This window comes from Vitis vinifera, chromosome 11, assembly GCF_030704535.1.
Source record: "Vitis vinifera cultivar Pinot Noir 40024 chromosome 11, ASM3070453v1".
NCBI lineage: Eukaryota > Viridiplantae > Streptophyta > Magnoliopsida > Vitales > Vitaceae > Vitis > Vitis vinifera.
Window position 1 is genome coordinate 10,108,349 of NC_081815.1, and position 16,910 is coordinate 10,125,258.

The 16,910-nt window shown below is 31.6% G+C and overlaps 2 protein-coding genes across 3 annotated transcripts in view; both read right to left on the minus strand.

Moving 5' to 3' along the window:
• Positions 1-1,523: 1,523 nt before the first annotated feature.
• LOC100251994 (cinnamoyl-CoA reductase-like SNL6) lies at positions 1,524-4,182 on the minus strand. The gene is given in 6 exon segments (XM_059740734.1): positions 1,524-1,728; positions 1,817-2,009; positions 2,241-2,394; positions 3,359-3,547; positions 3,668-3,840; positions 3,920-4,182. Coding segments are annotated over 6 exon segments (942 nt in total). The 5' UTR covers positions 4,065-4,182; the 3' UTR covers positions 1,524-1,640.
• A 4,332-nt stretch (positions 4,183-8,514) lies between these two features.
• The window catches only part of LOC100255302 (uncharacterized), a 50,797-nt gene continuing 42,401 nt past the window's right edge, over positions 8,515-16,910 (minus strand). For both annotated transcript variants that reach the window (XM_019223186.2, XM_002272446.4), the window contains one exon: positions 8,515-8,823. In XM_019223186.2, coding sequence (XP_019078731.1) covers positions 8,794-8,823 — 30 coding nt within the window. In that variant the 3' untranslated portion in view covers positions 8,515-8,793. The remainder of the gene's footprint in view (positions 8,824-16,910) is intronic.

Consider the following 16,910-nt stretch of genomic DNA (forward strand, 5'->3'; position numbering starts at 1 on the left):
TGTCAAAATTAACCTTACAAGAAAATAAGTCTTTGCAAGCTAATTAAATGGTAAAGGCATGTTTTTGAGATTGAAAATAAGATAGGCAACAACTACTTATTAACTATTAGAACATGGAAAACCTTGATGACCCACATCATAGAACTAGCATACGACAATGAGCGGTTCCATTTATTTATTATTATAATACATTTTATAAGTGGTTATTTGATGGATTGTTTCTTTTTTGCTTAGGAAGAGATGAAGCAACTAAGGCTTTAGAGGAATTAAGCACATTCAAAAGTATGTGGCACCCACCAATATGGTTCAAAATTACACTTTCAAGTTAAAAAAAAAAAAAGAAAAGAAAAAGAAAAAAAAAAAAAGGGTATTATTGGTTGACAATGGTTGAAGACTCCATAAATTATGCAAAAAGCTTGAGGCATTAGATGAAAAAAATATTAGAAGCATAACAATGAATGAAATATTACTAAGTGCAATTTTCTAAAGCTTTCAACAAAATATTAGAAGCATAACATTTGATGCATTATATCAAATCAAATGATCGCATGTTTCACATGGGCCGCACAAGAAAGGAAGACAAGTTAAAAAGCAGTACTACGCTCTGAAATCACCGTTGAGCTGAACTCATCTCCATCAATCATGGCATATTTACTAAGGTAAGACTCCTTTCATGATTATAATGATGATACAAGTACTACCATACCCTCCATGTGCGTCCCAGCTCCATAACATATGACTTCGTACTTCATTACCACAATAAATGAATCTTAAATGAAGATCCTAATGGGCAAACACGTCCAAAAATGATAAATTCGATGAGATTTATTATAATCATAAAAAAATCATTTTTATTAAAATATAATGGATGCCACCCCCTCCACATGATGATTGCCACCATGATGAACGACACAGATGATGGCAGGATTACCACCTTGAAACGACTTAAAAAGGCTAGGGTTATGGGCTAAGGAGACGATGTTAAGAAGTGTTTTTAATTTTTTTTTTTTTTAACGGTTTGAAAGAGAAAATCTTTTAATATTAAAAAAAATTATAACTATTTTCTAAAATAACTATCAAATGCAACATAAATCATGATTGAAAAACAATCACTCTAATTGGCCCACCCCTCTATGCTAAGAATTTTTTTTTAAATGTTATTTCTAAAATATATTATTAAAACATGGTTGTTTAAAAAATAAATATAAAAATACAATATTTTTCATCTTTTCAATATTAAACTTATTTTTTTAAAAAATGAATTTACTTTTTACATTAAATTCTTCATTTGAACTGAATTCGTCTTTTAAAAAGGCAAGTTTTTTTTTACCTTAAAATTTTTATATTGGACTTGATTTTTCAAAAGACGAGTTTAATTTTTTTATATTGATATCTTCTTTTAAAAAGGTGAGTTCTACTTAAAAATCAAAAGTGAGACAGTTTTAAAATCTGGCTTCATGTTATTGCTCTGAACAATGTGCTCTCTCATATGCAATGCATGCTGTACTAATTAATATTTTCAAATGGATTTTGCTTTGATTTCTCACTAACAGTAACCAAGCGAAATAATCTTAACCATAACAAAACAAACACAAAAATATTGCTAGATGGAGACACACACAAATATTAGCACACTGCAATTACTCATACGCAAAGCCCTCAACCAGCTTGTTTAATTTCTTGTTCCTCAACCTCTCACTCTGCACCTCGTTCCCTTGGCACTCATACCTGTGTATATATATATATACATACAATTATTCTTAGATAACAATTTAGCTCAAATGGAAATAGGCAAAGCTTTGGATATGTATCTTACTTTGGTGGTAAGAAGATCAAAGGGCTCAAGCTTCGTACAAGTTTGACAGCTTCTTCCTCAGTATTCACAATCTTATTGAAGCAGAAGTATCGCCCACATGTGGACTGATTCTCAAAGGCTCTTATATGCACCTCTGCTAGAAAGCTCACGTCGACAAATGCTAACACTCCATTTTCATACATCTGAGCCGCTTCTGCTACAAATATCCACGTCATTAGCATATGCAATGAATAAAAGTTGTAAATTGAAGTGATTAAGGCCTGTTTGAAAATGATTCTATCAAAACTACTTTTTGTATCTACCAAACAGACTCTAAACTTTTCTAAATACCTAATTTTTATAAGGAAGAAGATCACTTGCATAAGACCTTCTAGTTTAGTTTATAGATTTAGGAGCTACATAGATGATATGGAGAGGTGGTTACCTTTAAGATAGGACATTGTTGAACAAGGGTTGTGTTGAGCCACGCTTGGTCCAACAACTATACCAGCATTAATAGAGACCATGTTGAGCATACGATCCATGGCTAGAGCCCACGCAGCCTGCTCGGTTAGCGTCTTTGCGAGGGCGTACCACAACTGAAACCCACAGGTAAAAAGTAAGCATACTCCACACATTAACTAAATGGACCAAGAAGATTTCTGTAAAATTGTATTCAAACCAAGAGGGAGAGGCTATTGGAAAGTGAGAGAATGCCAGATTTACGAGTATATGGTCAAGGAAAGACCTCTGAAAATTTTCAAGCGGGAAGCAGTGATTCCAACCTTCTCACAATTACACCAAATTTAAAATTTTCCGGGCACTACCCAATAAGAAAAGAACAAGGAAAAAACAAAAGTTTGTTGTCTCAAAACAGTTTTGGCCCGTCTTAAAATAGACTGATTTTGAATAAATAAAAATTTTCGATAAAATTTGGAAGATTTTTTTTAAAAAAAATCATTTATAATATTTTTGGGATATATAAATATTTAATAGATGGTTCTCTTAAAAATAATTTTAGAGAAAATATTTTTATTAAAAATATTTTGAATAAAAATATTATTAAATATATTTTAAAAGTCCTTTTGGCAATGATTTTAAAAATAGTTTTTAATTTTTTTAATACTTGAATGATAAAATTTTCAAGTGTTAAAAATGTTAAAAATATTTTTTAGAATTACTTTAAAACGTATTTTAAAAGTGTATTTGACAATAATTCTAAAAATGATTTCCACAATTTCTAATATTTGAAAATTTTTATATTTTTAGTATTAGAAAAATTAAAAATACTTCCTAAAATCACTATCAAATATTTTTAATATTTTTAATACATAAAATATAAAAAACACTTCCTCTGTAAAATGCATATAATTCAAAATATCCGAATATGGGTTGGGTCTTGTCATTTATGTTAGAAAAAAAGGAAAAAAATTAATAATAAAATTTTATCCACGTAACCAGTGAGGTGTGGAAAAAGAATTAGATTAACAATTATTTTAAAAGAAAAGAAAATTATTTGGGTCACAACTCAGTCCGAAAAAGTGCAGGAAGAGAAGCCTAAACCTTTAACTTTCTGCAGTATGCTTGATCACTCCAAGATCTCTCGTCCACCTCCTCCTCTGAACAAATATTCTCTCTCCACACGGCAGCAGTTAAAGAAGAATTGAACACAATTTTCTGCATGCCATGTGTTTGTGCACATGCCTCCACCACATTAATTGCTCCTCTCACCTCCAAATCCACCGTTGTATCCTGATCACATCATATGAAAATTTCACTTATTAGCTTACATGTTTCATGTTTATATACTAATCAACAGATAATGGGATGTTGTATTAATACTCTTAAGAAATTTTCTTAAGCTCGACTTACATCATCATACCCATACCCATCTGAATCATCTAAACAACAGAACAAAGCACAGCAGCCCTTCAAAGCCACAATAATGCTGTGGTAGTCCAGAACATCCACTGTAAACACCAGCAATCTCTCTTCCACCTTCTTCATCTCCCTGATTTTCTTCACTATCTCTGTCTCTCCTGCAACTGATCCAAAAAAAAAAACCCATAAATAACAAAAAAATGAAAGAGAAAATTCAACTGAATCTGATAGAGTGTCCTAAACATAAACCAGCATGTTAAGACAACTTGCCATTTTTCTGGATAGCTGCATGAACTGTATAACCTCTGCTCAGCAGTCCTTTAAGAATCCAAAATCCCACATAAGTTGAAGCATCAAGAACGCAAACTGAAGGTTTCTGGTTATCCATTTCAGTTGTTTTGGGTTGATCCCTTTCCTTAGTTTCCTTAACTTGTAATGCGAGCTTTTTATATATAGAACTGCAAGGGTGAGATGGGTACCAATAGAGGAAGCGTGGGTGGAGAATATTTCATTACTCGTTTCTATCTACTTGACCCCTTGCGCTTGAATGATCATTTTCATGGCATATACACTGAAAGAAGAGAAGGTTAGGTATCCATAATTTGGGATTGGCTTCCTAAGAAGCTGTATGCATGGAAAGATGTAAAAGCATAAAGTTTGAGAGAGAAATGATTCATGAGGTGGAAAAAGGTTGTCTGGAAAATTGATGACCGAGTGGGTAGAGATGAAGGTGGCAACATAGACAAGGAGCCACTGGGGTTGGGTAGTAACAAATGCATGCGTCTGACTTTGGGACAACTGCATCATATATATAAAAGATAGGACTTTGCCTCTTGTATGGAGTGTTTGCATATTCTTAGTGAAGCAAATGGCCTACATGCAATGCTTTCACTGAACCAAATAACCAAATGGCCCACATGCAATACTTTCACTTAACCAAATGGCCCACCAGCATTTGGTCTCTTGTTGAAAATAATCGACAGAACTCTGGCCAGGGTGCGCTGTATTTCCCATGTGATCAGCAGACACCAGTAAAACGCCAAAGGAGGGTCCTCTAGGGTGTTTATTTTATTTTATTTTATTCCTTTTGAATATGGTATTTTAAAATATTTTTTAGAACTTAATATTAAAGTCATCAATATAATAGTTCAAAAGTTATCCATGATAATTCAAGATAGAGAATAAACGTACTATTAAAGTGATCAATATAATAGTTCAAATGTTATCCATACTAAATAATTCAAGGATAGAGAATAAACGTACTTCCGGATATGTTATTAGAGACTTTAACGATACTATAAAAATGGCTGCGAGTAGGTATATAAGTAATACTTCAATAATTATTGTAAAATACATGACTTTAAAAAATTACATGTTAGTTGTTAAGAACAATGGGTTGTTAAACTTAATTAAAGATTATAAATTGTTATAATAAGAAGAGTAATATTCATAATTTTGTTATATTATTAATGAAGGATATTTGAAAGCTATTTTAGGATTTAAATACTTATAATTGTCGTCATATTTATAGAGAAGCAAATAGAACAATAGATTGTTTAGTTACTAAAGGTATTTGTATTTAGAATCAATCGTTTAGTGGTTAAATTTCCTTAATAATGTTAAAAAGTTTAGTTTTGAAGATTACTGCAACTCATCTTTCAATCGTTAAAAAAAAAAAAAAAAAACACACACACACACACATTCAATTGAGGTCATCTTTTCTTATTACTATAAGTTTGGAAATATTTTTGGAACGGTCATATTTTTAAAATTATTTTCTTCAAATATTGTTTTTTCCTCCAAAATCTCATGTCCTCCATCAAATAGTTATACAAGGATTAGAACATAAAAAAAATATTGAGTGGATTTTATAAAAGCATAAAAACTATTATATAGAAATTTGAGAAAATATCCATAGGATGAAAATGAATTAAAAGTAAAAAAATTAAAAAAAAAAGAGTAATTCTAGATCTATTAAAATTGTTATATATATCTAATTTAAATGTGTTCATGGTTATAAAAGAAATAACGATATATTAATGATTATTTTTTCTTTAAAAATATTTATAATTTTATTTAAAAAATTATATTTATGTTATATTTAATTATTATATAAAAGATATAAAAATGATTTATTAAAGAAGCTAATAATAGAATAAGCCGAGTTAACTAGTAATAGATATCAGGAATCATTAGTACCTTTATAAACTTCTATAGTAAATGCATGACCACAACAAGCAACACACCCTAATTAGTCATTTTTATAACAACTAAATCATAAATGTCCCAAACACTCAAGAAATTACAAGTTCTTCTAAATCATCTCGGGCAATTTCAATTTGGATACGTGCTTGTGAAGCCCATTTCAAAATGGATGAAGCTTGATTTCCACTCAATATTGCCTTGAACTTGAAATTTTTGGATGAATTCAAAATTATTTCAAATTGGTGAGTGACCACCTTTGGGATTCCAAAATGCTAAATTCGAAATTGAGGTTCATGATTTTGAATTGGCTGGCTGATTTCGAATTCAGTCATTACCAAGTTGTCTCCTTGCATTCCTCATTTCAAAATGACCAAAGCATTTTGAGTTCAGGCTTCGACTTCCATCCTTTCATCTTCTAAAGCTTCTTTTGCATTTTTCCTCCCTTCATTTGCTTGCATGGACCTTTAATATGTCAAACTTGACTGAACACTTTTCTATCTCCCCCATAATATACTTCGCTCATCTCTTTGGCTTATGCCTTAATTCCATTTATTTTGCCTCGGTTCTTATGATCGTGCTTATAAGCCTAAAACCTCTCTATTATGCATAAATAGGTCTTCATCTACCTTCATCGATGAACACACTTCCCTTTTGTATCCTTTGTATCTTTTTACATATCTTTTAGTTCAAAATATACATCAGATCATCAACCAAGGTACTAGTATGAATTTAAGTTAAATTAAATGTCTTATACCTTATATTGAATATAAATAATGTCATTTATGTAACTCTCAAGGACAAATTTGGGCACTAATCAATGCACTAGCTATATAGAAAAAGCTAGAGCCTCATTAGCGTTATAACAACATGAATATAGAGCGGGATATTGAAATATTTTGGGAAGAACTTCAATAAATTATAAGACAATTTTTTTTTAACAAAAAAAATTAAAAATTACAAGTAATATAAACAAAAAAAATCATATGATTGCATACATTTTTATTTTATTTACATGTGATAAGATTCAAATAAATAAATAAATAAACTTTTTATTTGGCATTAATATAAAAAATCTCTAGTTAAAATAAATCTTTTTTTTAAACCTTTAAACAATAAAATGTAATTTCTAAATTTAAATATGGAATTATCAAATGTATAATTATAATTAATTTTTGAAATTATCAAGTATATTATTTGCCAAACAGTACTTTCATTTTTTGTCTATTATATATTTATTTTTATATTTAATGTGTTCTCACTAATTATTTATTATATATCATGGTTTTGTGTTTAATATGTCAAAAAATGATTAAAATCAAGAAAAATGAAGAGACCAAAGAGTGGGAAAAAAATTTGAAATCAAAGAAATGTGATAAGAAATCAACATATTGAAAAGAAAAGAAAAAGGTGATTGGTGAGATTTATATAATATGAAAGTTTAAAAGAAAGGGATAAACTTAGAATTCTCAAAAATTGAGGCTTCTAAAAGGTTTATTTATTTATTTCTAAATTAGTGTATGAAAGCATGTTTTTACAACATCCTATTGAAGAAAAGCGGCGCCCACTTTTTTTGTGGCACAGTAAAATGGGGATTGGCTTTTCTTAGCTAAAAATATTACTGTGATTAGTTCTTTGATCCTCTACAAGAAATGAATACAAACATTATAATTAGGTTTTCAGTCTAAAAGGTCATTAGCATTTTCTAACATTTTTGGAAAAAGAGGATGAAAATATTTTGTAGATTTTTCTCTTTTTTATTTTCTTTAAAAATTAATGCTATGTTTGGTTCCAGAAAATTTGAGGGAAAATGCAAGGGAAAGAAAATACGAAGGAAAAGTAGAAGGAAAGAAAAAAAGAAAGAAAATAAAAAAATAGATTAAAAGTTGATAAATTATTTTTTTTGTTACTTCTAATTCATTTTATTTATTTTAATTCATCGATATAAAGATTAAATGATTTAAAAATACATAAATTTTTAATTAGTTTTAATTATATTTGATTTTCTTTTTATATTTTTTATAGGACAACCAAACATGAAAAAAATCATTTTCCTTCACATTTTTTTTCTTTCCTTAGTATTTTTCAGGAACCAAACATAACCTAAGTCAATCTGCCATCTTTCACGGTTGAAAGATATTGTATTTTAAAATTATTTTGTTTGTTCAAAACAAAAATGCATAACAATAAGATTGTTCCGCTTGTTTGAAAGTATTTTTCAAAATTATTCTGAAATTAATAATAAAAATGCATACCAATAAAATTGTTCACACCTGTTTGAGTACAATTTTTAAAAATTATTCTAATAGTAATGATAATGCATAACATAAAAATTATTCAAATATATTTGGGAAACATTTTCATAAATAATTTTTTTTTAAAATTTCTTATATTTTTCTGTAACAAAAATCTTGTTACAAAATTGAAATGTTTTCAACCTAATTTTTATGTTTTAAACTAATTTTCATCTATAATATTTTATTTTCAATCAATTTTCGTATTCATACAACTATTTTTTGAAGCATTCATTAAAAGAAATAAGTGAAAACAATTAAAATATATTATTAGAAAACACCATGTTTTCAAGGTATTTGTTTTCTGTAAAATAATAATAATAATAAATAAAAGAATAAAAATAAAAATATCAACAGCGTTTTCTGAGTGTGGAAAATAGTTTACTGAGAGGCTCAAAGTTTTCCCTTCTTTTCTCAGCCTATTTGCAATGAAAAAGAAACTTACAAAAATGTATAATATTTTGAATTTATGTTGAAAGAATGAAGGGATGAATGTAATAAAATCAATGTACTTACAATGTGCGTACATATTGTAACATATTCTCTTGTCACATCAACTGGCTGAACAAAGTGACCAAAGTCATCATATGTTCAACAATGAATACGAGTCTAAACATCTAGCTAAACTGTCTTGAAAAAGCTTGAAGGAACCTGAGAAAGATTAAAAAGGAAAAAACATGCTGTGAGAAGAGCTGCAGATAGGAATTTCATGATAAAAATATGATCACTAGCTAAACTGTGTCAGCATCTTCATAAAGATGGTTGCATGGGATGAAAATCTGATCAGGGAAACAGAAGATGTTAACTGATAAAGAGGAGGTTTAAACGCTCAACCTAGACAGTTTCTCCTGTCTGAGAAGTGTAACTCTTAGCACATCTTTACTGGAAATGCATAACCCTAAACATATTCATAAGAAGAAACATATGCAAGCATGAACATTCAAAAAATAAATAAATATGAGAGAAAATGAGGGAATGGACGTTCAAAGATGCAACCCAGCATTTCTATTTTAAAGCAAGTATGGTCACCACTATCATTCCTTACCATGATAGGAGACAAGATTCCAGACCAGAAACAAACCATATTTTAATTTACTTAGAATACATGCTCAGATGGAAATTTTTAGTGTTCAGTGTGCTTGTGTTTCATTTATTAGCTGGGCACTTCTATCCCAGTCTAATTATTTTTAGATAAGGGTAGTTGGTCTTTCCATTGCTCTAATTTAACATCATTTAGGCCTAAATGAGGCTAAAACTTTTATATAAAAGTTTTGTTATTAAATCCTAGGATTTTTTAACAGAAACCATAAGGCTTTTGAGCTTTTGGTTGCTAGGATTTAAGGCTAAAATCTTTTTTTCTTTTGTTGGTTGAGAATGCCAGACAAAAGTGGTTTCACCTCTCCCAAAAAGAAGCAAGCAATTCATTTTCCATTTCTTTTTTCTTCTCTCCTATTCCCCCTTCTCTTCTTCTCATTAATCTTTGACAGAAAAATCATTAACAAAAAACAAAAGAATTCAAAATGAGATTGTTAGAGTAAATTATGATATATATTGTGGATCCAAATCCTATGAGCATAAACTTTTGGGTAAATCAATTGTTCAATAGGGATCAAAACCAGGAAAAGTAAAAAAAAAGCCGCAGATGCACAGAACTAACCTACAACATTAAACAGACCATTTCTACCCAAATTCAAAAAAGGGAATGTCAAGGCCCCTAAAGCTCTCAATATTTGTGGCCCTCTTAAATGAAACTATCTGGTTCTCAATATTCTTGTTTCTATCTTATTTTTATTACGAATATGTTATGATTAAAAATCATTTCCCAGCAAATGGAATCCTTTCAACCACTTGAATAATTCTTAACGGTTTGGTCTTAGGAATCACTAAGTACACATGAAAACCCATTGAATACTTCACTTATAACAAGTTTCATATCGGATGTATTTATTGGAGGGATTGCATGCACAAAAGATATCAAATGTGATTTTTATTGTCATTAGTTATTTGGTTTATTTTGATGTTTGTATTTCGTTTATTTTGTAGGCACATCATAAATATATAGAAAGAAACTTCTAACAATTACATTAAGTGTAGAAAGTGTGTTAAATACCAAAAGCCAAAGAAAAAACTATGATCGCCCTTACTGCCTACAGTCATGAACTGGAGGCTTCCCAAAAGATCCCATGACAGCTTAAGGCCTCTTGAGTTGAGAAAGCAAATAAAGAATCACACTTGAAAGAAAGCAAGTTTTATACATCAGGAAGCTTTACGAGACAAGCTAGGTCTCACCCTAATTAGGACCTCCCTTATTTATATGCACTTAGCCATCCGAAAACCCCCTAGAAACAGTGAGGGATAACTACAAGCTCATTATTATGCAATACTGTTTTGGAGTAGTCTAGCTACTTAGGGTTTCTACACATCAAAACTTTCTACTTTATTTCACAGAGTTCAGAATTTTCACTTTTTCTGTTCTACACTTATTAAAATAGTCCAAGCTATTCCAGAAGCTCAGAACATTCTGGGGCTATTTGGAAAATTAAAAGGGCAAAATGAAGGAAAAGAAAAAAAAATAAAAATGAAGGAAAATAATAATTAAAAAAAGTTTAAATCTAGTCATTTTTTTCGCACATGCTTTTCCAGACTTATTTCCCTTTTTTGCTCTTCTATATAGAGAATAAAGAATTTGAAAATATAAAAATTTATAAACAATTTCCATTTATCTAATTTTCCTTGATAAACCAAATAAGAGCATTTATAATTTTTTCCTAACTTTTTTTCCATTTACTTGGTGGTTTTCATGACCCAAATGCAGCCATAAAGAAATAATCTTTCAAATTTGGTCGGGAATCTTTGCATCACATAGTCTTCTTTTCTCTCCTTCCACAAGCATTGAACAAACATAGAGGGAGCATCCGACATATCTAGAGCACCTCTTATGCACAAAACAGCCATGCTAATTAAGAAACAAATATTAGACTGATCTTTGGAGCACCCAAAACAGATACTATAGATTGCACACCTTCCAATGGTGAATTGGAATATGGTTGACTATTTCCTTCTTACACTTGCACAAACAACATATATTAATCAGGCACCAACCACATCATCTTCCAAGTAAAGAAACCCTTGTTCAGAGGGGCCTCCAAAACCCATAGTTTATTCTCAGCAAAGGAAACTAAACCTCCCAAAATAAGGCCTACAGAAGGGTTTAACAGAGAGTCCATTCTAATGCAAATTCAAACCAACCTATTGTCACTACCCCAACTCACCATCACTGCCTGAAGGCTCCAAAGGAAGAACTCTAGCACCTCCTGCTCCTAGTTACAAAAGCTCCTCAGGAAACAAGGCTGAAATGGCTTCTCCCACCCCCCTCAATTCAAATATCCATGACTTTGGCATCCCTTCTGGTAGTAAGGCCAGCAAAGAAAAGAAGGGAACTCTCAGAGGTAGCTCTTCTCATCAGACATCAAACCAAATCAAGGTCTCTATTCATTCACTATTAAAATACTCACTCCAGAAGAAAATTAGTATTTTTCATAATGTCTTCCAAAAGACCACTTCATATACCCCCCAAGCACCCATCTCGTCCTTTTTCTACAAACTTCCCAAAAATAATTCTCCTCAATAAAAGATCACTCTAAACTGCAAATTCCCACAGCCACTTACCTAGTAGAGCCTTATTTCCTAAACACTCTTGCTCTTGTCTGAACTAAAAGTTAACCACTTCATGAAATGGAATTTCCTTTTAAGAGAACTTTACATCCTTTGCCCACCATCCTCCCCACCCACCACCACAGTAGAAAAGAAGAGAGAAGTAAAAAAGGAAACCCCATTGAATCCCTATAAAACAAATATATACCTCAAGCATCATAAAGACATGAATAAATTAGTAAGATGGCCACTGTGTTTTTACTTTGAGTGAGTATTAATGATGAATGAGCCCTTCAAGGTTTTCTAACTAACAAAAAATAGAGTAAAAAATAAATAAATCACTCCATCAAGCATATTTTAGTGCCTTTGACGGTTTAGGATATCTAGATTCAAATTTAGTGGCATTTAGTCATTTGAGTCCTATATAGAATTCAGAAAATCTTCTTCATTAAAAATATTTTATGGTGTTGAGTTTTTATACTTTTAAAATCTCTATCTTAAAAAAAAAAAAAAAAATTCTATTTTCCATTTTCTTTTATGGTGTTGAGTTTTTATACTTTTAAAATGTCTATTTTTTTTTTAATTCTATTTTCTAAAGGCATCCATTTTCTAAACAGATTGTTTTAAAAAAAAATTAATTTCTAAGAAGTGTACTTTTCTAAAAAAATTTATTCTTTAAAAAGATCTATTTTTTAAAAGTTTATTGATGAGGCCGAATTTTCAAGGTCCATTCAAAATAAAGGAAAAGAAGAAGAAGAAAATTTTCTCATATTTTATAGTCTTTTCTTTCTTAATGTTTTTATTTGAGTTCTTTTTAGAATTTAGAAAGTCTTCTTCATTAGAAACTTTTAATACAAAAAGTTTTTATGAAGTTTCAAAATTTCAAGTCTAAAAAGGAGGTTTTATTATTATTTTTTTAATTTCATTATTTGGAAGATTTAAGAGTTTTAGAAAAGAAATAAGATCCCCAATAAGTTACTATATAGGTTAGGCTTCTTTTTGTATGGTTTGGTTAGTTTTCTAAAACTTCTAAATAAGACTAATTGCTATAAAATGATATTGATGAATGGATGATGAATAACATGAATTTTTTGTGTAAACCTTGTCATTTTCAATGGTGAGACTCCATTATTTTCCTTCTAAGTGAGACTGGTAGAAGGCTTTAGTGAAACAAATATTTTCTATATTCTCTTCTTTATCTTTTTCTTTTCTATCCTCTATTTTCTTTTCCTTGATGCCAGAATTTTATTCCCTGTCCCTCTCCTTAAATTTGAATGCCCTAGCCACCTTATTTGATTGTGGACAACCAGCCTAGGGTTGTCTTACATCATTTTTATTTTCTTTTAATTGAAATATTTGGAAGGTTTGTGAGTTTTAAACAATAATTAAGAATTTTAATAAGTTACCATGTAGGTTAGGATAAAGCCAATAGGCCTAGGGCTTTTATGCCACCAAGCCAATAGTATTAAAGGTCATCCTCATCTATACTAGGTTTTCCAAAACAATAAATCTGCTGGAAATATCTAGCGACTCATGAATTAATCTCAACAATCTCTAAAAGTTAAAACGCCACATACTTCAAGACTACCAATTAAGTTGCCTCTCCAATGGACATTAGCCATAATGTGAGACAAACTTTGTGCTTCTCTCTTCTTCTTTCAACCACAACACCCTATTGTCCTTGGACATTTCTTCCAAAATTTCCCAATAGTTCTGCTCCTCAAGAAGAAACTTGTAGTTTCCAGCACTCCATTTATTTATCCCAATACCTAACCTATTCCAAGATATTTTTCACCAATGTAGGACAATTCTAAGATGATTGTCTACAACCAAATAAAGTTAGGACACTATTGTTTTATATTTAAGGGGTAAATGAGAAACCAAAACTACAGTGGTAGGGAATGAATAAATAAAAAGTGAGGAAAAGAAAGAGAACTTGGAGGTGATCTAGATTATATCCTTTTAAAGGATTTGGGAGGCTTCCTCAAGGTAGGACTTTTTGGCACATTGCTAGTTTAACTCTAGCCTGAACTATTGAGCAGGAAAAAAATTCAAGGATTTTTTAGGATAGGTGGAGGTCTCTAGAAGCAATTGGGTACTTGTTTACTTCTCTTCTTCTCTTTGGCCTTCCGCTAATGAAGCTTTTGCAAGCATCCCTTTTAGCCCAATTCTACTAGATTGGAACCTAGAATGCAAAACCATCTCCAATGTTTTATCAAACTATATTTTGATGAATATTCTTTTGGTAGCCCAAGGAAATTAAGGATTGGAAGGTTTCTTAAGAACCAATTTGCCATAATGGTACAAGCATTCTCTAAACCTACAAGTTAAGGTTTAGTCATTAAGGTAGAGATTCTATTTCTTTGCTCAATGCAAAAGCTTTGGGTCTCCTCAACTTCTTAGTAAAAGGAGATTCGACCAATGTCATCATGGGTCATTAAGAAAGAAAGAGGACCGTGGAAGTTTGATAGGTGGTTGCTTCAAATTATTGATTTCTTCATAGTTGAGTGGTTCCTTCTCTTAGGCTCCTAGTTTAAGAAAATTATAGTGGGGAATGCATTAGCAAAGCATGGAGCTAGACATTTTGTTTTGAGATTTTTTTGGAGATTTTTTTCACCTTTATGAATTACAATGAGCCTTGTCCATTTTGATATTTGTAGACAAATTCACCTTTAGACTAGCATACATTTATTCTCTTTTGTATTGGGTTTTGTATTATTAGAAGGATTTATCATCTTTCTTTGTACTTACTATTCTAATCAATGAAATGGTCATTTTTTATAATTCGGAGAGAGGGAAAGGATAGAGAAGATGAGATATGAAAAACCCTAGAATCACACTATGGCCTCTTAGTTGTCCCACGCATAATCAAAGATAATACTCACTTTTTTTTTTCTTTTTTTTCTTTTTTTTATTTTTATTTTTTATTTTATTTTTTTTAGGAAACGACAAAGGGATATATTGATAAAAAAAGAAGTACAAGAGAAGGATGAGGAATCCTCCCACCAAAGAAAAACTTAACTACAAGGAAACAAATACAAGAAAATACAAAGTAAAAACAAGCAAACTCTTTAGGTTAGACCAACCCATTGGAATTACACACCGCTAACCAATCAAGTTGTAACATGTTAAGGGGAATCCCCTTAAAAACCTTGGAACAAAAAGCCTAAAGAGAAGCAAAGAAATGAATAGAATCCCAAAGATTCTCTGAATTCCTTGCTTTGTCCTAAAAAATCTTTGCATTTCTTTCCAGCCACACAACCCAAATTAAAGCAATGCTCGCAACTTGCCACAAAACAATCCCTCTCTTAGAAAAACCAAAACCATTAAAATTGGTGGACAGCATGTCGGAGATGCTCCTCGGGGGAACCCAATCCGTCTTGACTAACTAAAATAATCTGTGTCATAACCCCATCGTAAAAAAGCAATGTAGAAAAAGATGATCTACTAATTCTCCATGCTTCATGCACAACTTACAAATATCAGGATTAAGAGTTTTGTAGGGTATTCTCAACTACAGCAAGTCATTAGTATTTATCTTCTTATATACCACTAACCAGACAAAGGACTTGACTTTGAAAGGGACTTGAGAATTCCAAACGAACTTAGTAGGGAAAACTGGAGGAAAACCAGAAAATTGGGATAAGGCAAGAAAGAAAGATTTGACAGTACAAAATCCTGAAGAAAATAAAGACCAGGATCTCCTATATGAAACCGAAGGTGATAAATGCAGACGATCAAGTGACTGCATGAGGCCTTTAAAATCTTCTATCCCAGAATCGAAAATGTTACAACGAAAATTAAAGTTGCAAGAGAAGGGACGAGTAGAACCGAGAATTGAAGAAATAAGAATATTTTTATCCGTGACTACTCTAAATAGTCTTGGATATTGGACTCCCAAAGGTTGGTCCCCCCACCACAAGTCTTCCCAGAACCAAATTCTTTCCCCATCTCTTACCATTAACTGAGTAAACTTGGAAAACTCCTGGAAGACTTATGCAATAGCCTTCCAAGGACAACGATGTAACCATCTGATTATAGTGTTGGCATCCCAACCATTGGAATGTGATCCATAAATGCTTAAAATAACCTGATGCCACAAAGTTGAACCCTCCCTAGGATACCTCCACAACCATTTCCCTAAGAAAGCGAAATTCCTTATAGAAATCTTCTCAAATCCCAATCCCCCTTTGGCCTTCGGATTACACACTACATCCCAACTAATAAGATGATCTCTTTTGCCTTCCCCAACCCCTGACCATAAAAAATCTCTTTGCAATCTCTCAATTTTTGCTGCCACTGAGGCAGGTATCTTAAACAAGGAGAGGAAGTAGCAAGGCATGTGGGTGAGGCAAAATTGGATGAGAGTTATCCTACCTCCAAAAGATAAATAAGTCTTTTGTCACTCATCTAATCTTCTCGAGATCCTCTCAATCACTGGATCCCAAAAGCCATAAGCCTTGGGATTCCCTCCCAGAGGAAGACCCAGGTAGAGTATAGGCCAACCAAAGGCCTTGCAATCAAGCAGCTCGACCAACCTAGAAAGATAATTATGTTCAAGATTAATGTCATAAATATTACGTTTGTCAATGTTAACCTTCAGCCTAGAAATATACCCAAACACTAGCAATAAACTCTTAAGGGTCTATAGATCCTCCTCACGAATGCTAGAAAAGAAAATGGTATCATCTGCAAATTGCAAATGGGGCACCCTTGTTCTGTTCCTACCCACTCTGAAACCCTCCAACGAATTTCTTTCCTATGCTCTCAATAACATACTGCTTAGTACATCTGCGACTAAAGTGAACAAAAAAGGGAATAAAAGGTCTCCTTGTCTTAAACCTCTAGATGCCTTGACCCACCCTTTAGCGTTTCCATTCACTAAGACTACAAAAGATACCGCAAACAAACAACCTCTTATCCATTTCCTCCATCTAGGACTAAACCCTTTCTTCTCCAACACATGATCCAAAAAATCCCAACTCACATGGTCGTAAGCCTTTTCAAAGTCAATTTTGAAGACAACTCCTTCTTCCCCTGATCGTCTTTTCTCATCCACTATCTCATTGGCTATGAGAACTGCA